The sequence below is a fragment of the Sturnus vulgaris genome, chromosome 15 (assembly GCF_052056855.1).
Source record: "Sturnus vulgaris isolate bStuVul1 chromosome 15, bStuVul1.hap1, whole genome shotgun sequence".
In the NCBI taxonomy this organism is placed as follows: Eukaryota; Metazoa; Chordata; class Aves; order Passeriformes; family Sturnidae; genus Sturnus; species Sturnus vulgaris.
The window spans coordinates 11,537,373-11,561,546 of NC_142257.1; the positions used below are offsets into that span (position 1 = coordinate 11,537,373).

General features: G+C 40.2%; 1 protein-coding gene across 13 annotated transcripts in view; it reads right to left on the bottom strand.

Moving 5' to 3' along the window:
* Window positions 1-459: 459 nt before the first annotated feature.
* Window positions 460-24,174, bottom strand: part of ACSL6 (acyl-CoA synthetase long chain family member 6) — a 59,833-nt gene continuing 36,118 nt past the window's right edge. For 7 of the 13 annotated variants that reach the window (XM_088173755.1, XM_088173748.1, XM_088173753.1 and 4 more), the window contains 12 exons: window positions 20,230-20,303; window positions 17,264-17,341; window positions 14,545-14,679; window positions 13,313-13,447; window positions 11,466-11,561; window positions 10,582-10,654; window positions 10,099-10,187; window positions 9,434-9,550; window positions 9,034-9,177; window positions 8,211-8,312; window positions 7,168-7,239; window positions 460-5,241 (listed from right to left, as the gene is read on the bottom strand). In XM_088173755.1, the coding sequence (XP_088029881.1) occupies window positions 5,101-5,241; window positions 7,168-7,239; window positions 8,211-8,312; window positions 9,034-9,177; window positions 9,434-9,550; window positions 10,099-10,187; window positions 10,582-10,654; window positions 11,466-11,561; window positions 13,313-13,447; window positions 14,545-14,679; window positions 17,264-17,341; window positions 20,230-20,303 (1,256 nt within the window). In that variant the 3' untranslated portion in view covers window positions 460-5,100. Of the gene's footprint in view, window positions 5,242-7,167; window positions 7,240-8,210; window positions 8,313-9,033; window positions 9,178-9,384; window positions 9,551-10,098; window positions 10,188-10,581; window positions 10,655-11,465; window positions 11,562-13,312; window positions 13,448-14,544; window positions 14,680-17,128; window positions 17,342-20,229; window positions 20,304-24,174 lie in introns of those variants that run through there. The other 6 variants (XM_088173749.1, XM_088173756.1, XM_088173757.1 and 3 more) reach the window with 4 other exon arrangements.

Below are 24,174 nucleotides of genomic sequence, written 5' to 3' on the forward strand. Positions count from 1 at the left end.
CTCCGTTATGGGGCACCGGCCCCCTTGAGGGATTTCGTGTGGGACGCCTTCACTGCGTCCGGCAGTTTCGTGCTTCGTTCGACCTGGCGTGGAATGCTCGCACGGCAACCTATGCTAGAGCCTCACCGCCCTCACAATGTAAAAACTCGTGTATGAAAATGGAGTAAATAAATCGTGTGTGACCATCCCTGTACTGATCCGACCCCGTGTTTTAGCTTCAGTTTGTAGAGAGGAGAAATCTCGTTGCTTCGTTATCTGACAAAATGGAGCGCATAGAAGCATAAAATGATTTGGGTTGAAGGGACCCAAATATAATCATGTTCCAACCCCCTACCATGGGTAGGGATGCCTTCTGCTACACCAGGTTGTTCCAAGCCCCATCCAGCCTGGCTTTGGGCACTTACAGGCGTTTCTGAATTTCCAAGTGAAGGGAGATACAAGTGCGCACAAAAACTGGAATAGAGCCTGAATGCTTTGAAACTTTATTGGTTTAGACACAGTCTGAAAAAATACTATGCATTCCCAATTATCAATTGATATTAAACAAGCATATACATTTGGTTATATTATTATTGATCTAAAATTAAAAAGTGAAACCATTACAGAAAAACTGCTGCATCTTCAGAGAACTTTGCAACAATTTCTTTTCATAGGAGATTGCCAAAATCAATCTCATGTCCCGATATACATTTTGTAATTTTTTTTTTACATAATTTCTTATTTTTACAATACGTTTGGTTTAGGCAGACATTCCGAATTATTTCATACCGATGGTGAGGACAAAAGGAGGAGGAGGAGGAGGAGGAGGAGGAGGAGGAGGAGGAGGAGGAGGAGGAGGAGGAGGAGGAGGAACAATGGATTTTATAAATGAGCTTTAATTTTATGTCAATACACAAGAAAATCTTATGAGCAGTTTTGAGAAAGCTGAGAATTTAGTTCTTTACAAAAGTTTCCATAGATGACTCTTTGATATACATGCTAATATACCAAAACTGAAAAAAATTTAATAACAGTTAGGATTTTTTTTTACACAAATTAATGTGTTAAATTTTACCTCCCTTCACTTTCAGTTGAAAATACAATAGGCAACACTTACCAAATGCCTCATTTGTTGTTGCTTTTACTTTGTTAAAATACATAACAAAATGCTGAAATGAAGGGCTTAAAGGAACTCCAGATGCCTCAGAAAACATTTTTCTTTGGAAGAATTCAAGGGATCTAAAACTTTGTCTAAAAAATGTTTTCTAAAAAGCATTTTTCTTTGGAAGAATTCAAGGGATCTAAAACTTCTGAGCTACAGGCATCCAGATTTCTTCTCTGAAAAGCGTCATTGATTCACAGGCAAAAAGGTGGTACAGAAACCACAAAATGTGCAAAATACTGAAGAACATCAATTCCAAGAAGAAACAATGATTTAATTCTGAATTTTTCTCCCCTAGAGAAAACCAAAGTGAACTAAAGATACAAAAAGTATGCCAATAGAATTGCTTCTAAATAAAATGCTTTTTCAATTTTTTTCTAAGGCATCAAGAGGTCTTTAAGTAACCAATTTCCATGCAAAAATAGTATATTCTTTCCCATTTTACATTCATCTTGCAGCATTTATTTACATATAGATCAGCAGTTTGTGCTTTTAACACATGTAAAACTAAAAAAATCTAAGTTAATTTTTTCATTCCAGAAGTTAAGGTTAGATTATTTTGTTACACATGAGAATTTTATACTCATGGCAAAAATGAAACTGGACCTTACTACTGCTGATAGATACTGACTAACAGTGAGGGCAGATTGCAAAATGGTACTTTATCAATAAAAAACTCACTCTTTCTGTCTCACCTTGTGTGCATCAAGCACTTTAACCTGCAAATGTGCCTCTCAGGACAGAATTATTCCATGCATTTCCTGCCCACATGGGGCTAAAGACTGGTCTCGTTTCTGCTCACACTTTGTGCATTTTGGCAGAACAGATTTTTCTCTGTGTAATATATCAAGCCAAGAACATACAAAATATATAACTAAGCAAGAGTCTCTTCCTGAAAAATTTATTTTATTGTGGTTTTTTATGTATAAGACAGTAAGACAGTCTTCCAGTGATTCCACAGGCATAGCACCAGGCCCAGGAAAAGCCTCCCATGTTTAACATGTCCAAGAATGCAGTACTGCAACTGTAAAACTGACTGCAAAAACAGTTGCCACTCTTTAAGATGAATAATAGAAACCAATTTTGTAATTAGCTCTCTTAAGGTTTAAAACAAACAAACAAACAACATCCAAAAAAAAAAAAGAACCCCCACGAAACCAAAAACCAAACAACTGGTTATTGGACAGTCCTGGGGATTTTTCCTTGGTGGTCACAAGAAGTGTTTCAGTTTAAGAAAACTCAATACAAAATAAATACTCCTGGAATTTGAAGAGAAGCAGGATTGAGCCTAGCTCATGCTTTATCTATGTCTCTTTTTCAGGTGTTAATCTCTTACAACATTGTTATTATTATGGCGAGTGACCCACAGAGGAAAATCTGATTAAACAAGTATAAAAGAGAGCTTTTAGTTTATTTATATAATTTTTCACAAGTTCTGAAGGCATTCACACTTTTGGTGTGACAAAAAACCAACTTAGATTTTGCATCATCCAAGTGTGGCCAAGTCTGCATCTCTTCTTTCTTATTCTTTTGGTGTTCATATATTTGGCTCTAGTGCATCTGACATTTTGCATCAAATACCAAAAGAAGAATATAGATATATTATTCAGCATCATATATGTAAAAATAACAGCCATCTAAGCTGTAAATAAACTCATATTGGGATCTTTTATACTTATACAGAGTTTAGTTGTCTCAAAAAAACCTGAAATCATCTTAGGAGAAAAGTAAATTAAATTCAAATGGCAAAAAATATCAGTGAAAAATAGCTTTTCTCTACTTACTTAGATGACTGGGGGTTGGGGATTTTTATTTTAAAACTGTTGCATTAAAACAGACAGGAAATTGTACTGAATTTAATTCTCCGTTGCTTTGAAGGTTGTGTATCTAATGACTGTCTTTTGGCTGATACAAAGAGGATATGAACTAAAGTCCACTGAGATAAAAATCCTTTATGACTTATCTAGAAGAGACAGATTTTTTGCAAAAATCCCTATCCTCCGTTGACATGGCACACGCGAATTCCCCAGGGATGCTATTGCTGCACACATTGGTGAAAAATGATGACCCCATCAAATCTCAGATATTTCTTTACTTACTTTGGACTGATATGAGTCATTGCACTGAAATCAAATGAGGAATTGGGTGCATAAAGAGATTCAAACAAACACACATTTGATAAATCAAACTGCCACATTCTTTGAGTCATTATGTTACTGATACGGTTTCCTATGTATCATTTTATTCTGAAATCACTGCAATAAATCAGTCTTCATATTCCACTAACTCATTAATTCAAATTATTTCATTTGGAAGCATGCAACAGAACTTCAGAGAGAAAATAAGATACTGTTTAGATTAAAATTTTAAACTTTTAGCTTCAAAAGTCTACAATGGATTTCCAACATAAGAAAGAAAATAAGTGTGCTTCCACTGTCCTAGCAACAGGCACGGCTCCATGCTAGTATGCACTGGTGCAGCAAACATCAGCTAGTAAAATACACAGATATTTAGGATCTTGTTTAGCAGAAAGAAGCCATCAACAGTCCAAGTATTCAAGCAACTTGATGTGACAGTTTTCTCTTTGCCTTGTACCGTGCTTTGTACCAAGAGAGAGCTCTAGAGTATCTTCCTAATCCTTGTGAGACTTATCCCCTTTCTGATGACCACAGAAATCTGTTTTATCCAGACAAGTTGCTGGTTATTCCAGAGAGGCCATTGGAAGTGATGTCAATGATTTCTGACAATAAAGACATTCCCATAACAGGCCTTTCTACCACCATGCCCATTGTTCTGCTATACAGTGACATCTTGCACAGCAATGGTTAACGTAGCCTTTAGCCCATCCCCATGAGTCTTTTGGGGCAGTATTCCTTCCTCTTCCATAGCCAGACAAAGGATGCCCTCCACTGCTGCACCTCAGGCTGGCCTTTTCTCAAACCCTTTCATTTTGCTAAGCCCCATCCAGAATCACAGCTTATTCCTTGTGCTCCATTTCTTTAGCGCTGATTCTGAACAGGAGTTAGTCCAGCTAGACTACGCAGTATTAGCAACATGTGAAGTAATAAATTAGGGATTGGGAGCATATGGATTATCGTGAACTCCCACCTAAAGCCACCACAGAGCCAGTGATGCTTTTGCAACCTTCTCAGTTTGAGCTGTTCAGATGTTCGTGAGTGCACTGGACTGAAGGAGCCCTAATGCAGAACCTGCATACCACGGATAAACTGTGTTTGGATGAAAGGAAATAGAGGGAATTCTGTGCTATTGCTTCCTCCCCTGTTCTTTTAATTTCAAGGTAACATTAACCCATTAGATGTAATATACTAATAGGCCTGTTAACTACAAATAGTGGGAAATTCCTTCCTACTTCTGTTCTGGTTGTTAAGTCATCAATGATTAAATCAAATCAATGTCATTTATGTCCTGAAAAATATAAAAACTATCAATTACTATATAAACTAATATCCAGCTTGAAATTCCAAATCAGAGAAAATAGACTTTTACTTTCACCATCAATCACTGATTATTTGAGGTAGACAACAATATTGAATTGTTTATTATTTTAGTTTTTAATATATTAGGTTATATACAATCAAATATCAACAGACATACCTGAAACTTTCCCTATTTTAATTAGAAATGTTTGTGGTTATTTATAAGATATGCTTCCATAATTTACTTGGTCATAGATTGAAATTTCTGTGTATTTTGTGGCAATTGAGCATAACTTTTAGTAGTGCCTTACTGTGTACCTAGAGTAAAAAAGAAATTGTATCACACCTCATGGTAAAAAAAGGGAAAATATGGTTAATGATGAAATCCTAGAAAAATGAAAGGCTCAAATGCAAGATTCAGGTGCTTATCCATTTCAGCAGTGTCATTCTGGCTCTATACTTTTTGAGTATTATTCTAATATTGCTATAAAGTCCATTACTCAGAAGATTCTTCCAGTGATTTCAGATGGAGATGCTTGAATATAGCTCTTCTATTTGTTTTTTGAAGTAATCTCTGAGTTCCGGTCTCTTAGCCTTTAATGTTGGTGTCAACAAACCGTTTTGCACTGAGAACATGTCAGAGTGAATATAAATGGCCTTGACCTAAAATAAAAGAGGAATATATTTATAGCAAAGGTTACAGGCATCGCATTTAATAAGCATTAACTTTTTTACTGTGCTTCCCTTCGGTGGTGCCTCAAGTCCAGGGCACTCTTCCGCTGAGTCCCCAGGATTTCCATCCTCTGCCCACAGAAGGGAGCTCTCCAAGAGAATGAGCACTTCCGTATGAAAGTGAGGCCAGAGCACAGCAAGGCAGTGCACAAAGGACAGTGTGTGATACCATCATTGCAGTGTCACACAGCTGAAAGGCAGTGGGGGAGAGGCCAAGGGCAGGGAGTTGTGCTAAGAAACCTCAGCTTAACCCCACTGCAAAAGTAAACAGCGCTGATTCAGTCTTGCAAAATTATCGTGAAGCTTTGCAGGCACAAAGCATGTACATGATGATCATCTTTAACTAATTAAAGTGATACAAATCTTTTAGTCTCTGCAAATGGCATTTCACAAGGCTGCCCTTGTTTGAGGCAGTGGTTCTGAGCATAGTGGGGAGCCTGGCAGCACAGATGGGAGTGAGCTTTTCCTGCCTGTGCTGCTGTGGGAGAAAACAGAAAATTGCTGTATGATGCGTCAGAGCACACCAGTTTAAGATAAAATTCCCCAGCCATCTGCTGCTTTTGCTGCCATACAGGCTGCAAATCCATTTTCTATTCCTTATATATGTGATTTATCTTATGTGATTTATCTTTCCCTGCAAGCATCGTGGTCCAGGTCCTGCCCCCATGTAATCCTTCATAAATCAGTGTTCACGCTAATAATGCTCCCCTGTTTGCTGCACTAGCTTTCAGATCCTGGAAGCTGATGGTTATAGAAGCTACACTTGTGTTTCCCAAGATAGAGATCGAAACTGCAGACAAGAACGGGGATGATAAAATGTATCCCCATAAACAGGTGATCTCCTCCCACACGAACATTAGCCACAGTATCTGTGGCTAATTATTTTTTATTCTATTCTATTATTAGCTTATTCCAATTTTTAGAAAGATGACAAGGCTTTCCTCACTACTTCATACTTTATTAATTGAAAACTGCTGGTGGAATCGATTACTTGAGGATATTTCATACTGTGAAGGGCCATGGCAGAGGCAAACACTTATTAGCACAGACAATTATGTGCATTAATAACGATGCTTTCTACTGAATTATTTTTAAATAAAGGTCTTTTTGCTATCATTTCATTTGCATAGGTAACTGAGAAATTAAAAATAACAGGGCTATGTTTAATGATGCTTCTCTTCCACCCCAGTATGGTGAATTACTCATTAGAATTATCAGCCAGAAACAGTCTAAACAAAAGCAAAAAGGCCCTTGCTAATTATACGTAATGATTAAGATGTTCATTTTTTAAACAGAAATAAGCATTTGACATTTTAAAATGGGGTGGATAATTTTTCTATGTTTTTAATGCTATGTAATCCATGGTTGATTTCAGATCTCCCCTTCTGAAGTGTTCGTAGTTCTGTGGCAGAAATATTTACACAAGCAGGGAAGAACTAGTGCCCAGACTGAAAATAAAGAAAACAGCAACATTTCGAGGTCAAGTATAAGAGTAGTAATTAGTGACCTAATTTCTAACAGAGCTTTCAGTGGCAGTAAAGTCAAGACCTCCTATAGATGTTTATCTTGACTTCTGGTCGTCAGTCTGGAGATTATCCATGTCCCCAGTTTAGATTTTGACCTCTGCACCCAAAACTTTCACTAAATTTAATTCAAATTTCAAACATTGGTGGGAAGCAGAATCACAGCAAATACATTTTTCCCAAAGAATAAATACTTGCCAGCAATAAAACTCTTTCCAAAAACATCATGTACAGCTGCAACAAAGATCTGTAGTAAAATCATAAATGCTGACAAATCCCTCTTCTATACAGACAAACTGCCTGTCTGACCACACTGAATGATGTTTCATTTTACCTGCTCAAAGGAGTGAAGCCCACTCTCCTTCCCTAACCGTACCATGTCTTCCATTATTGCTTGCTGCAGTTCCTGCGTTAAAACACAGAAATTCCCCATGAGCTACCGTAATCAACCTTACATGCAATTAATGCTCACTGTTCACTAAAAAAAGTGTTTCTGAGTAAAGTTCAAGTGCCTAACAATTTATATATAATTAGCAAAATTCTAGTGTAGTGTATAAACATTACGCTTAAGTGTGGTGATGTTAAGTGTCTCCTTGGTATGAAAGTTAAGGTTCTATTATCAAACCAGCTGTGTGACATAACTGTTGAATTTAGTCATTCAGCCATCTGCCAGACTTCAATGCAGAATCATTGCCCACAGACACCAGTGGGATGGTTCAGTGACATCAGTATTCACTGATGTGATCCAATGCAGTTCCTCAGTATTAGTATGTGTTTTAAGACTGGGGTCCTTTTTAAGGAATCATAGAATGTCCTGAGCTGGAGAGGACCCACAAGGATCATGGAATCCAGCCCTGCATAGAACAGCCCCAAGAGTAATATCATGTGCCTGAGAGTGTTGTCCAAATGCTCCTTGAGCTCTGTCAGACTTGATGGTATGACCAGTCCCCTTGGGAGCCTGTTCCAGCACCCAGCCACCCTCTCTGGGGAAAACCTTTTCCTAATATCCAACCTAAACCTACCTCCTCCGACACACCTTCAGGCCCATCCCTCTGATCCTGTTGCTGGTCACCACAGAGAAGACCAGCAATGAGTCTTATTTACTTGTCTTATTTAAGAAATCTTAGGAAACACAACCTCTCCTCCTGCTGTACTGTTGTTCTCTGCAAGACGGCCTCTTGGCCCTCCCACACCACAGCTGGCAGAGGTCGGTACCACCAGTCAACACATATCACCGGATCTAGGTCAACTATGTTGAATGTTCAGTGAGGAAATAATGCTTGTCACTGAAATTGTCATTCCTAGACACAGTATTGTGTACACATAATGCTAACAAAAAAAAAAAAAAAAAAAAAAGTCTGTACTGCAGATACAAACCTTATTTTTACAGAGTTCTGCATATGTTCCTTCAAATCCTCTTTTCTTTGCCCAGCCTGGCATAACTTCAGAATCCGGCACCACAATTCCCACCAGGAAGGCCTGTAGGTAAAGGAGAGGGAGAGTTGCAGGGGAAAGCTGAACTACATTCCAGGCTCTACATTGAAGTGAATACACAAGTCAGCTGAATTTCAGCATGTTTACCACTTCTTGTTTACTTATGTAAACAATTTGCTGACATATCGTCATGAAGTACATTCAGATGTCTGTGCCTTTTTGTCAGATAAAAGGTTGTCTGTGACTGTACATTTACCAGTAGTTTTAGTACTCTCAGTTGGGTTTGTGCTCTTCTTGGACATTAACAACTCACATGGCCCTGCAAGTCCCAGGCAAACTCTGATGACAAGTGAAGGCTCATGCTTGAATGCAGAGGATGAATTGCCATGGTTTCAAAAGCTGTAGGTGTGCGTATAAATGTGAAAATTAACAGAATAAGGTTGGTGAGAATGGGCAGGCAGTGTGGGGGGCAGCAATGGCTTTGCCTTTGCCTGGCTTACCACAGGCATGGTGGCAAAGGACAGCATTGGAGACCCAAAGAGTGACACCAAAATCAACTTATTAAAGACTTGATCTTTGGCCACAGCATTCTCTAAGCTGCTCAAGGTCACACCAGCAGCTCAGTTCCTGCCTGGCTGTCAGCCAGCTCCAAAGCAGGAGGGAGACAATGTGGCGTGATCCACTCACATTTTCCCTTCATTCATGCCCAGCTCTGTCTTCTAACTACTAAGAGTAAAGCAAGATTTTCTGAAAGCTTGGTTTCTACCTGCAGGCTGTCTCCATGGACATAGATCTGAGCAACAGGGTCACTGCGAATGTAGATATTCTCTATCTTCTCTGGTGCAATATATTCTCCCTGAGCAAGTTTAAATATATGCTTTTTCCGATCAATGATTTTAAGGGTTCCATTCTGTTAGGAGAAAGAAATGAGAATTCCCAGAGAAGTTATTTAACTACAGAAACTCAGCAAGCAGTCTGTCCTTAACAGTGTGTTCAATTGCCTTTTGTGCTTTCAAATGCTTCACTGACATATCAAGCTTATTTTGCCAAATATAAACTTAATCCTTTGTAAAGACAGACCTGCTTGGAAACCTAAATTCAGTCCATGAAAATTTACATGGGATTATACAACTGCCGTAAGAACTCTGTGTGCGTCCAGTACGCACAGGTAGCCATTTTCCAATGTCTCCTGTGTGAAGCCAGCCCTCCTGGTCCAGCGCTTCAGCTGTCCTCTCTTCATCTTTCAAGTAACCTTTAAACACATTGGGTCCTTTCACACAGATCTGAAAAACACCCAGGGGTGATGATGAATTATTTTCTTATTCTGCTTAAAATACAAATTAAGTAGTAACTCAAAAAATTTGAAATACTTTAATGACTGTGCTCCATGAAACTAAAATAGATTGGGTTATTAAACTATCTATGGAGTTTTTTCAAGCTAATGGAAATATGAAGTAGGGTTTGCAAAACTGATTTGTTTGAAGATGATTTGCATTCCATTTGCAGTTAAAAATAAAAAAGTTATTTCAGTAAGATTAATTTTTGTGTAGTATAGAAATCACAGCAATGTAGAAATCACAACCAATTCAGCTCTTCTTTGCTGAACTAATTCATTGAGTCTTAGCAGTTCAAGGAATCAGTCTGGAAGTAGTGCCACAGTTCCTTTTTCATTAATTCTTTGCTGCTTTATTGTTAAACTGCCATTTTCCTTTCCTGATTGCACTATGTAACACATCAGCAACCATGCATCCTACAAAGGTAAAATAATTCTATAAACTACTTCATACAGTGTTAACTAGTGAGAATTTTATATAAAAATGTGATTTGCTACCTCTCCTTCTCCTTTGGAAGCAAAATAATTCAGTTCTTCCACATCCTTCAATCTGATTAAGTTACAGGGCAAAGGAGCTCCTACATGACCTGGAAATCAAAGTTATCAAGTCACTTGTCATCTCTTCCATAAACAATAATTAGAATTTTATCATTAGTTACTTGCATAGTTGTAGATACACTGGATGTTCTTGCAGGAGCTGTGTCTGTGTGCAGAACTAATTTCCTTAATTAAGGTTTTGCACTATTAAAACTAAATACTGACACCTCCTCTTTGGATATAAAACTTATTCTGAAATAGCCTAGAGTGGTTTGGATTGGAAGGGACCTTAAAATTCCAACCCCCTGCCATGGGCAGGAAGACTTTCCACTAGATCAAGTTTCTGCAAGCCCCATCCAACCTGGCCCTGATGTTACAGTCCATAATTTCCTAAAGGAACGTGCATTTCTTTCATTTCTTCAATTGCTGGAAGAAAATAATTACCTGATGTCCAGTCACCTGGAGTTGTAAAGGTGCATCCAGCTGTGCATTCTGTTTGGCCATAGCCTTCATAAACCTGACAAAGAGACAGGTATCTTTAAAATATCATAAAAGATTTTGCTATTACAAACCGACATCCCAAGCATTGCTCTCTCTTGCACAGTCCTGTGAGCTGAACCTGCAGCTGCAATGTGTGGATTCCCATTTGCCATGAGGACACTGTCCCTGGCTTCTACTGTGTACAAAATTCCATTTACATAACTAGGAAAGACCATGGCTCTATAATGTTGAAAATAGAGAGAAGATGAGTTGAGCACTTAGCCTTTGAGTCAGGACATATGCTACACTATGAGAAGAACTTATTAGTGGGAAAAAAAGGGTATTTTTATGGGACATTTTGAAAATCCACCCTTTTTTTTCCCTGACTAATTTTAGGCCCTCAAAGGAGACCTTTCGGTTGCCCTGGGCTTCTTATCACAGAGAAATAATGCAGTGGACATCTCAAGTGGGTTAGGCTGATACTTGAAGATTAGCTCTCTCCATTTATATGTAGTATAAAACTCATGTAATTAAGTTCCCAGCACTTGCACAAACACATTTAATTGCACTTTCTCAGTTTGGTGCTGAGAGGTGGGTAGGATGAGTCTATGGGGTTTTTCTGGGAGATGCCCAGAATGAAAACATCTCTTGCCTGCTACTACCATCCCAGGGCTGTTCCCACCCCACTGAGCTCTGGGTGTACCAGGACTCCATGGCTGCCTCAAGCCCTGCTGTTGGATCCATCCTGGTACAGCTGTCCTGAGGGTCTAACCCATCTCCTTTCTTAAATACCGTGTGTATTCTTGGTAGCAGTGGATGAACATCCCTGAACAGCCACACAAACCCACCTGGCATCCAAGGGCCGCGCGGAGGAAGCCCAGGACAGTTGGAGATGCAGGGGCAGCACCTGTCACTATCATGCGGACACACCCCCCAAGACTTGCCTGTTTGGTAACAGGAGGAAACAAAAAAAAGCATCAGAAGCTATTGCAGATGGCAAAACCATGAGCTTGCACAAAATGCTCTCTCTACAACAGATGTGCAGGATTTCCTGCCCATGGCAAGGTGTCAGACTTAAATGATCTTCAAGGCTCTTCAAACCCAACCATTCTGTGGCCACATGTGAGGTGGCCATGTATAAAAATATGAACTAGCTCTGAAACTTTCCTGAGGGATAAAACCCCATTCAGTGAACAGAGACAGGAGTGCCCACATCCCTGGCAGGACAAGCAGCTCAGCTTGGGCTCCTGCGACTGCTGTGCCTGGGCAGGCTACAGACCTGGCTCTGGGAACTGCTGGGAAAAACAGACTCTTCCCCCATCCATTCTTCTTTGCTTATTTACACCTCATTGGTTTTAATGAATTGCTTCCCAAGCCCTCTAAAATAATGTTGTCCCTTTTTAAAGGCAAATGACCTTCAAATATTTCTGGAGGGTATTACATAAATTCCTGTGTCCCATTTTACTTCTTTCTACTCCCCCTTCATTTCCTTTTCTTTATTCTAAAAGTAAAAAAATAAAACCCAGCACGAAAGAAAACAACTGCTGACTGAATCTGCCTGTCTTGCCACTCCTCTAATCAATATGCAGCCTGGCTTGCTCCTGGCTGGGTGAACTCTACTATCTTTGTACACTGAGGACAACTAATCCATAGACCCCAAGTACAGTCAGTTTCTTTAGTTAAAAATAAAGTGGCATGTCGCCAGATAAGTCATCCAAGTAAAATAATGAAGTAATTAGAGCCTTCTGGAGTAGTACAGAGCCCAAAAGAAAATGGTTTAAAGCCAATTTAATATCTTTTTTTACTGACATGTGTGGCAAACAGAAGGGCATTCTGATTTCTTTCCTCATGGTTAAACCATGATTCATGTGTGCATTTTTCTTTACAACCTTATTCTTTTCCTAGGAGTTGACTATGCCCAACTGAAACCCAACCCTAAATCGAATCCTATTTGTTGAGATTTTGCAGAAACTTTGGAGCAACATCTCTTTGATCAGTAACTCCTCTTTTAATGATTACCTTTCGAAATTTCATCCCTAGATACCTTTCCTCCCCTGCAGGGGCACAGTTTCTGAGAGCTGCAAAAAATTTTTGGCACTATTCCATAAATTAGTGTTTTCTTGGTGCTGCTGAAGAAGGATGTGGCAAATGTTATCTTAGCCTGCCTTCTGTTTCTCCATTTCCTTCTGGAAAGTTATCCCTGAGAGAATTGAAATTTTGACATTATGCATGGTGTTGCAAAAAAATAAAAATTAATTTGGCAAAACTTCACAGAGCAAGAAACTGTGCTCAGTTCCCTTTTCCTATTCCATTTTCCACTCTGTTATTCACTCATTAATAGTGATTACCCACAGTTCATCCTCAGGCAAGTGGGCTACACTGACTTTACGGAATCATAGAATAGAATTATTAAGGCTGGAAAAGACCTCTATGATGATCATCAAGTCCCACCATCAACCCAGCATCAGCATCATATTCACAACTAAAACGTAACCTCAAGTGCCACATCCACTCTTTTTTAACACTTTCAGGGATGGTAACTCCATCACTACCCTCGGCAGCCTGTTCCAATGCTTGACAACCCTATCCATGAAGAAATTTTTCCTACTGTCTGAAACTCCCTTGTCAGAAAACCAGTCATTGCTAGAAGAACCAAGAGTTCCTTGACTTCAGACTCACTTCTTGAATCACCTACCTGTATTTTATTAAAGAAAAGTTTATCCCACAAACTGTCATTTCTAATGATGCCGTTTCGAACTTCAGCCTTTTTCCGTCCTGCCGCAAATTCCAGGATCCAGCGCTTGAGGGTTGTGTCAGCCTGGCTGAAGATCTGCAGGAGCACAGGATGGCAGACAAGGTGTCACAGAGAAGAGAGAGCACGTCAACACCTGTTCTCCCCATGACACCCGCCCAGCCAGGTGGATACAGTTACATTTGCAGCACAGGTAAACAAGGCTACACTGGGGTTTGTTAGTGGGGGATAAAGAAATTTTTTTGCTCCGTTCCCAACTGTACGTGTGGTTCCTTTGGGGGAAAAAAGACAGGATGGTGGTGCAGGCTTTGACTAGATTGACAGGGCTGCTCTTACTATATCATTTCTGTAATAGGGTTCAGTGAAGCTCATGCAACCTGAGCTACAAGGAATGAGCAATATAAACAGGTATCATGGTGGCTGATGTCGTGATGGGGGCTGCATTTACCTGAGCTTAATCAGGCACCAGCAGGAACTCCACCTCAACAAATGAGAAACCCCCAGTGCCTGTCCCTCTAATAAAGCACAGAAGCCTTGACCTTTGGGAAAAATTAAGTCAGTTAAGCTTGTGCTTAAGCTTGTATTTAGAAGATAAGTCTTCTGAGGAATAAATATTCCCAGCTCGTCAAACAGATTTAACATGATGACCAGACATAACTGTCTTAAATACCTTGCAATACTTTTACCTTAGTTTTAAAGATTTCTAAATCCAAAAGCCACTGTCATATTTACACTGCCTAAATCCTCAAAGACTTTTTGAAATTTCTGATTTCCAGCTGTTGTTGCCACCAGAATGAGAGATTTGAGTTTTAAACTTGATTGAAGGGCAAAAGGTCCTTGTGCTGCCAGGTTTGACTGATGTTTCTGTGATGAAAAAATCCTATATCTCTAGAAACGTCAGTGGTAAGCTTAGTGAGAACAGGGTAGGAGGCTAATACAGAGGGATTTCATATTCACACATGATAACTGTGTCTGGAGTCTGTGTAAGTCATAATACAGACTTACACACTGAAGGAGCTGTATCCATTACACAGGGTGAGAATGTGTCTGCACCAAGGCAGAAGTAGTACAATCTCCTTGAGAAACCTCCATGACTAAGGGAATTCTTCCACATGAGTAGTAAAGGGACATAAACTCCACCCTTCCAAAAACAGTAAAATCAAAATCCAGCTCACCTTGTCATACATTCTATTCAACAGCCGTGGCACAACAGGGAAGATGGTTGGCCGCAGTGCCTTCATATCATCAGACAGGAGGCGAATATCTCCTTGGAAGAAGCCTATTCGCCCTCCGTGGCAGTATACTACAGACTAATGGGGAGAAAGAGGAACACATGTAATCCCTTTGCTTTCAATTCCCAAAGCAAAGCATTCCTCCCAAGCGCAGAAGCACATTTTCTGAATTTCTGCTCTCCAATATGGCAAAAATGGGACTTTGGAAATAAAGTAAATAATTTATTTTGGAAATAGAGTAACAACAAATTTTGTACTGAATAGAAATATCCAGACAGTTCTGGACATTTTTCAGTACAATTCAACATCCGCCAAATTTTCCACTTGTTCTGGAAGAACAAGGAATCAAATTTTTCAGGAGGGATTTCCCTTCATCCCCACCATATGGGGATGGAGAAGTCCCAGTTATGGTCAGAGTCTGGATCAGGACTTTCCTAAAGCCCAGCCCTTCCATGGCAGCTCATAGCATGAGGACCTATCATCAATACAGAAATACAAAGTAAGAAACATCATAAAACACAGAGTGGCACCTATTTTTAGATGTTAATACTTTAGTTTTGTTTAAATACAACAATATAAACTACATTAGCCATACAGTGCCTTATCCTGTATCTCAGAAATAGACGCCTACTTCACAAAAGGTGCTTGACTTGTATGGGAACTACAAATCCAGAAACCTTGTACTTGAAAACAAAGCAGGATGTTTTCCTCAGATCAGAATGGAGGTGAATATGTGGGATCGGGCAGAGGGGCTGCCGGCCATGAGCCAACTGGTAGCTGGTTACTACTAACTAGTAACCCTGCCAAGAAGCTATCACAGACTGGGTCAAACTGACATTTTATCACTGAAGAATATTTGAAGACAAGCACTTCTCCCATAGTTTTACAGTGCATGGAAGAGAAAGCGCCTGTGATGCCAGAGCTGAACCCAGCCTCCCTGAGTAGACTGAAAACTTCAGCTCCCTTCTGTGTGCTATTACTAGTCTTCCCCAGATAACTAAATAAGCTGAAAATTCCACGTCTTTTGTGCTGCTCCTAAAAATCTGCAATACTAACCAAATTGCTCTCACTGCTCTGTCAGGCAATTAGAGACTGTCTCCATTAGCTGAAACCACAGGAATTTTGCATATGTGATGTGAGTTTAATGAAAATCACACTGCTGAATCTGTGCTTTACTGCACATGAATTTAAAAAAAGAAAATGTAACTAGTGCGCTCATTAGGAATTGAAAATAACTAGAAATTTTTAGCTTTAATGAACGTGTCTGTATGATTTTAACTGTAAATTCCAGGAATGAATAATGTTGGCTAAAATTAGGGATACTGATGCAGTACTTGCTGTTCAGAATGCTTTTGAAAATTACTTTTTAGCCCCTTTGAAAAAGTCTTTATATTACTAAGTCATTTCAAATGGGAGGATAAACATAGACATCCTTTGAAGGCTTTTCAGGACAGCAACATCCTGTGAAATGAAAGCATTTTCATTGTTTCTCATTTCTTTTTGCGTCCCTTAAGATGAATTTTGAATAAAAATATTCTTGTTTGCCTGAACAGTGCTGGCACACTGACCAACTTGCCATGCAAGTGCAGAAAGGCTGTGTTGTAATTTTCCAAATCTTTCATGGGCTTTTACTTCCAATTTGTAACTGGAGATCTTTAACAGGGAAAAAATATATTGCTTCTGGCACAGATGTTACCAAGGAGTGGGAGATTTATATTCAGATGCTTGTCTGACTCAAAAAGTATGCTGTCAGCCTGAAAAAGGCCTCCCTGAGAAAGTATAGAGCTGCAGCTGGATCCAGATCCAATCTTAACATACTGGATCAAATTCAAGTTTGCAGCTTCTCAGGCTGTGAGACCTGATATGGCTGTCTCACCTGACTTGCCTAACTCACCAATTGCAGCACAAATCATTTTCCCTTTTTTTTTCCCCGAAGAGACATGGAGTCAGTTCTGTGGGCTGGCAAGAGCTAGTGCTTGGGTCTGCCATAATTCCCAGGGGACACAGGCTCCAGTGAATACCCACTACATGCTGCCCTGCCAGGAGGATCATGTGTCTCACACCATGATCTCAGTTTCCTCTTTTTCAGTGTCTGCCAGCTTGGAAGTTATTTTTGCAGATCATGTTATTTATGCAATAAAATAATTTTAGAAGATGTAGAAAATGCCATGAAATTATCTTGACTCACATGACACTTCATCCTAGAGTGCTCTGATAAGATGTCCCACAAATTGCTCAGGTAGCAGTAGCCATGAGATGAATGAGCAATGAGTTTGGCTCATTGCTGAAGGGCTATTTTTCAAATCCTGAAGCAGGTGTAAGCTGGAGAACTTGGGAAAACTCTCCTGGCTCACTCTGGACTCACAGCCATGTCACTGAAACCATGGCTCTGGTGTTATGCATATGGCACTTCTGTAGTACAAGCCTTTTTAGTGCTACAAGATATTGCTGGTTATTTAGTTTTTGTGTTTGTTTGTTTTTTGTTGGCGTGGAAAAAATATTATTTCCACTGACACCATGACCTTACCTGTACCATTCTCTCAAACATGTGTGCTAAAGGCAAATAGGAAATGTGTACATCCTCACAAGTAGGAGACCACTGACTCTGGAAGAAAACACAAGGAGCCCCACAAGGCCTCATCAGTTCAGGCAGGTTTCTTACCTGTATAACTCTTTCAAACATGTGAGCCAGAGGCAGGAAGGAGATGAGCACATCGTCCTGTCTCGGAAAGATCACTTTCTGCAGGTGAAGGGCATGGGAGACAGAAAGGAAAGAAACACTGACAGGAAGACAACAAGAAAGTCATAAAATAATAAAAAGAAAAATAGCACCAGAGGAGCAAAAGGGTAAAGATTGTCAAGAGAGGAGGGAGCGGCGGACACAGGGAAGCATTAAAGCTACAGCATCATGGAGCTCAGTTAGCAGGAGGAGTGAAGAGCATGAAGATGTACACACAGGGCAATAGAGAGGGCTCTCCTTGGCAGAAGGCAGATTGTTTCCACGCAGCTCACGCTGGGAATGGAGGCTCACCCTGATGGAGAATCCAATTTTTATTCACTGCTTTCTATCAGGAGGTGCCAAGACCCTGATCTTTGCTCTCAACAGACAGCAGGACAGTCTGCTGTGTGCAGACAGGAGGATCCTGGTGCAAACCTGCAGGAACCCCCAGGATCCCAGTGTTAACCTGCAGGAGCCTCCTGGACACGAGCAGGGCTCTGCAGGAGCAGCACTTTTCCACTTTGCATAGAGTCCTTTCAAGAATCACAGTGTTACTAGTCAAAATTAGTGATTTTTTTTTCTTCTCCTTTGGTTAATCATTGATTTTAATCAGATTGTGTTGGAAAACTCATTATTTAATCTTAGGCTTCAAAAAGTAATTACTTCTGTTAGTGTTTCTCATTATTTTAAGTGATTAAAATATAATTTTAAGGGCAGTATGACTGTCCCACAGACAAGGGAAAGAGAAGGTTGGACAATTTTTTTTTTTTTAAGTGGCCAAATTCTTGATTTTGCCAAGATTTTAACTCTCTCTTGAAGGCTGGAATAAACAAGAGCCTTACCTAACCCATCCCCCAAATAACCTTTCTACCTGCATTTTCTAGGGTACAGCTTGCTATAATATTATGGATTAGAAAAACTGAAAGGTTGACTACCCAATAATTTGCATCAAGGCCAGTGGTTAGTGGAAAATGGGTATAAAAATATATCAGCTCACAGTATTAACAATTTATACCCACTTGCACCTCCACTGCTCAGAGGGAATCAATAGCCCATGACCTGGAGGCAGACAGAGGAGTTCATCCCTCAGGGTATCTTATTGAAGTTTAAACCTGGGCTGGTCAGATTTGGGTATGGCCTCCCAGTCATCACCTACCAAAGTCAAACATCATTGACCATGTGGGTGTTCTCAGCATCCCATTTCATATTATTGTGTCTCTCAGTCTGAATGAAGCCATTAGGGCCTGCAGATCTATTTATACATTATTCTAATTTGGCTTCATTTTCTGCAAGCACAGTAATGCAAAACCTTTAATATCAACCAGAGGGTTTTTTTATTGCTACTGTAAGGGCCCAGACAAAATAATCTGGTTTTAAATCAGACCAAAATTATGCCATTGAATAGCATCTCACAGTTGGCACAGTTGTCCAGTTAAATGTAAAAATGCAAACAGCTTCTTGGTACTTGAGAACAACCTTATAATAGAGCTCTGGACTCACTTAAAAATATGTTTGGTTTGTAAAAATCACTGAACTAAGCAAAACTGCGACAAGAACTTGTAAACAACAAACCCACAGAACTTCTCATTTTATTTCTTTAATTTATACTACTTTCAAGTGTTTAACACTGCTCTATTTCATTACTGTGGTCAGACATTACCCAAATCTTGTGGATTAGCTACGGGCATTTACCCTTTGTCAGCAATACTCTGGTGACTGGAGATATCAAATTTACAATCACACTAGATTTGGGTCTCAATCTGATACCTTTGAGATTAATCAGGGTCTCACTGCTGTCTGCAAACACTAAATCCATTTTTATGGACCAGTCCTGGAAGATGCCAAGTTCCCTCAGCTCTAAATTAGTGCTCTTCCAAAATAAACATTCCTTCCCTTTGAAGCTCAGGCCTCTTCACTCCTTAGCTTTCATTTGTCCCTCTTGCTGCCACCAAAACCACAGATTGCTCCATGCTGAGGAGCTCTCATTGCAGCACTGGCATTTCATCCTGCATACTGTGGAGGCACAGCCCTGCAAACATTGGAACATGTGAATTCAGTTGGATTTCTTTACACCAGTGGTCCGGAAATCTCAGAAAATTCAAGGATTAAAGTAATAAGATGGCAGTAATTTCAACATCAACAATAAGACCAGGTATGAGGTAACCAATTGTCCATCCTATGTGCATGTAACTACTTTATAGAATTGCCTGTTCACTACCAGAAATCAGATTATTTATATTTGTTCCATATAAAGTGTATAAAATACTATGTCATGGTAAACTGATTCTGCTTCCTATATTGTTTCTAAACATGAGTTGCATGTCGTGTGAAACACATTATAAAGGCACTTGGCCAGCATTATGCTATGGTCTATTAGACATATGTATAACAAAAACTGAGATATACTGGAATATCAATTAAATTAACCATTAACCATTCTTGTAAAACAATCATGTATGTTCTTATATATATATATATATATATATTTATATACACACACACACTTTGTATGCAGAGAGGTTTCAAATAAATGACAACATTTTTGGGCACAATGGGACACAAAGAGCACAAGAGGAGCTTGAACTCCTCTTCAAGCACCAGTCTCAACTGTATAGGGCTTGTGTGCTCTCCTAATTCTTCCAAAAGAGTTAATTAATTGATTTACAAAAGTCAGCATTGTTTCTCAAAAGCCCTAAGTGCCCTACAGAGCCTGGGAACCAGGGCTGGAAAGAGGATTTAATGCCCTCCAGTACTGTAGATACAGCCTTGCTCCATTGCCATGGATTTGGCCCTGTAAGCAGGAAAAATGTAATCTTTTATCTGCAAGAGCATACTTCCAGCCCGTGCAGGGCCACAGCTTAACCCACATGCTCTGCACATGGCAGTGTTTTCTAGCTCAGGGTAATCACCTCCGTCACTTTCAAAAAGCCTGAAAAATCCGCCACCACATTTCCATGGGTCAGCATAGCACCTTTGGGATTTCCTGAAAGCAAACAGAGAAGGAGTTTAAAAGATAAGCCAGAAGGTAACTTTCAAAAACTTAACAAAAAAAACCCCAAGATATGATTAAAATATTATGTTAACTTCTTCAATTTTAAAACATACGTAATTTTCACTATCATTACCATGCACTGACATGCACCAAAAACACTTACTGCAATACTCAAAACTTAATGAAATGATACTGCAAACAGAAATATTTCTCTTGGAGATTCTGGAAAACAGGTTCCAGCAGAAACAGCCCAATGGCAATTTCTGAGAGTGCTTAGATGGAGCCACTCAATGAGCACAGCCATGAAGCTTGGCTGGCTGTTCTAGCTTCTCCTAGGACGATTTATTTCATCCAGATTTTGACTAAGAATGATCTTGAACACCGAGAATCACTGTTTAAAAGGCTGTTTTACTTAGCCAGTGCTCCGGATAACATGAGAAATGCAGAGAGCAGTGAAGGTAAAAATTAGGGTACAAGAACACCCTTTGAGACTACAATTAAGGGAAGTCATGATTAGTATCAGCAGCAGAGGCATCTTGAAGATAGCCCTAAATCATTAGGGAGGCAGCAAAGCCCCTGTGTTGTGTTCCAGAACTGAGCACTGCCCCTGCAGCATTTCATCCACCACCAGCAGGCACCTCAGCACCATCAATATATGCCTTTTCACACTCCTTTCTCAGCTGACCATAGTGCACCTCTTGCATTTCATATCTGCTTGGACGCCAATACACAGCGTCTGTTAAGCAGAAAATACACAGGCTGGAACTTCCATGTTCACAAAAAAGTGGCACGGAGGGCTCTGCATATCCTCCTGTCACAGGACTGTCCCTTTTCATCACCATTCTAGGTTTTAGTTGTGAAAAGAAGGTGTAGCTCAGCTCAAATAAAGATGGGGCCAGCCTTTTTCTCTCCATCATGTTTTTAAGCAGATTGTTTTCATTCGACCACACCACTGCTACATAGTTTCTGCCTCTCCGTGCAAACGCAGACCAGAGGAGCTTTACCTGCAGGTGCCCCATGTGTCCCCAGTACAGTGGGCACGAGCAGCCTGGCAAAGCTCCTGCAGTTAATGTAACAAAACCATTCTGCCTTCCTCAGATGAGGAAGAGACTGTAATGCTTTGTGAATATGTTTCAGCACAGGAAAGTATGTTTAATCCTCTCAGAACAGTTTGAGAGCTGTGTTGCTAGCAGCCCTCCAGTGTGGGCATGGGCACAGACATGGGCACACTCAGCACTGAGCCCTTTGCCCTGCCAGCACCACCACCATCACTCCTACTCAACCTCACAAATAATTAAAGGCAGGCATAAACAGCCATAGCAATTGTTGCATACATTTATTGCAATAGAGCAGGATATTTTAAACACAATATATTATATGGAAAATCCCTATTTGCTGTTCCAAGTGCCTTGAGTAATTCAGTCCCAAACACTTGCAGATGAACATGGTGCACAGGAGGTTGGTTTGGTTTCATCCAAAGCTCAAGAGTGAAGCTGACAGCTTTGCCAGCCTCAGCTGCTCCCGTCCTGAGGTGTTGAACTAGCAGGTTCACAGGTGCCAAATCAGCCTGGCAGGTTATTTTCACAGCTGGGTGCACACATGGATCCAGGCTCCAAGAAAAGTCCATGAACTTTTTGTCAGTCGTACATACCGACCACGACTCAAAAATCACTTGTGTTATTGAATTGTGTCCAGCCAAACACATGTGCTCCGCCCCTGCATTTCTAGAAGCAGCTGTGCTCCTGCAGCATCACACAGCTCAGGGCACCAGTGGAGAGGATGTGCTCAGTACTGGTTTGAAAATTCCAAACTGTGCCCTCTAGCACACATGTGGTCCCTGCACCTTGACAAAATTCTTCAGACTTTTTTTTGAGGATTTCAAGTGTTCAGTGCCAGGCTGAGTGGGGCTTGGAGCAAACCAGTATAGGTCAAAGTGTCCCTTGCTATGGCTGGGAATTGGAATTAGATATACTTTAAAGGTCTCTTCCATGCCAAAGTACTCCATGATTCTATGAGATTTCTCAGATGTTTGACTCACTTACTCACTCCACCTCTGACTTGAATGCAAATTCAGTATCTCTGCCATGCCTGGAAGCAGTGTTAACATCCTGATTCCTTCCTCTGCATCCCTCTTGCACATGCTCAGCATCCTGGACAGGCTGCAATGATAATGGTGTCTAAACAGGACAGCAGTGTTGGAGCCAGGAGAGCCTCCATCAGGAGAAATCCAGAACAAATCATGCTGCTATGGGACAGCTGCAGCTTTTTTGGGCTGGGGGACTCCTGTAAATTTGGACCTTCCTTAGTAGTTCCAAGAGTTAACCTAGCAAAATTGGTGCCTCTTCTATGAGCCCTTTCCCAGAATTACCACTTTGAGAGAAGAAGGTTGGCACGGATGCTACTTTTCTATTTAAAAAATCAATGCCATTTCTGTAATGCTGTTCTTGTTTGAATTTCCTGACAAAGACAAACCCAGTGAGTGTCCTGATACAGAATGGATACCTTGCAATCCATTAATAGCCCAGGAATGTCAATTCCTCCTTATCTTGGTGCCAGGCTTGTTTGACAGTTCTTATAAGCAATAGTAGAACCTTTAAAATAACAGAAGAACATTTTCCACATTGCCAAATGGGTCTTTCAAGTGCTCCAGCACTAATCTCACAGCATAATCCATCAGCATTCTGGAATGCAAGCACTTTCCTCCCCTGGGGAGTTCTGGAAAAAAGGAGCATGCACTGCCAGGCTGGGAGAAACCACTGGGAAGCAACTTTTATCCACCTCGTTAACAGTGAATCCTTGAGAGAATGACAGTTGATTTCTCTGGAGTAGCCAACATGAAAAATTGTATCCTGACAGTTTGGGGATATCAATGTGCCTTTGGCCGATTTCCAAGTGCTGATGGCTTCTTGGCATAACCATGGAAGTTGGTCTTGTCATCCAAGATCAGCAATCTCTGCGTCTCTTTTCTCCCTGGAGAGGCATTGGGACATCCGGTCCTATCAAAGAAAAGCAAGTGTTAAAGTCTACTCCTGGGGAATTCTTTGTAATTCTACAATTTTCAGGTGACAAATTCTACAGCAGAGATTTTTTTCACACCACACAAAAATATTTACAGCCCTCTGGAATTGGAAAAGCCCTAGAGAATATATAGTTTGGAAGAAAATTCTAAATTTAGCCACTAAAAATCATATGAACTATATAAAACTCTTACATCAAAGCACAATGTAGAAAACAGACCAGAGTGTTTATGCAACCTCTGGAAAAGAGTGATGTGAAAAGTCCTCCAGCAGCAGAGGATGGGCTCATGCATCACAAAGTGTTGTTATGAGAAGGTTCAGTTTGAGATGATTTGCAAAACTGGAAATGTCTGGTTTGGATGGGAGAAGGGAAATTAACTTCCCGGTTGTCCTATTTCTGTAACTCTGGGCATGTTTCTAAGAAAAGCACAAAATCAGAAACTGGCCCATGATTGCATCTGCAAATTAAAAAAAAAGAAATCAAAGGAAACCTCTATGCAGAATTGTTTATTTAGAAATTAAAATATCAACAATAATGTGACTTGAAAAAATAGTTACTCTGCAATTGAACATCCACATAAACACCCTGCTGTATCCACGACATGACTCCTTCAGTTTCCTACTGCTCCCATTTGTGCCTGGCCACTTTGTACTCACTCTCTACATGGCTGTGATGTTCACATCCAGCACTGAATTAATTCTTTCCCATTTAGGAATTCCCAGTGTTGGAACAAAGCAGAGTCACAGTTCTTACCCTCAGTGGGCAGCCTGAAATGCTGATCTCAAAACTAAGGACCATGGACAAAGGTAAAATACCCAAACCCTTTTAATATGTCTTGAGCTTG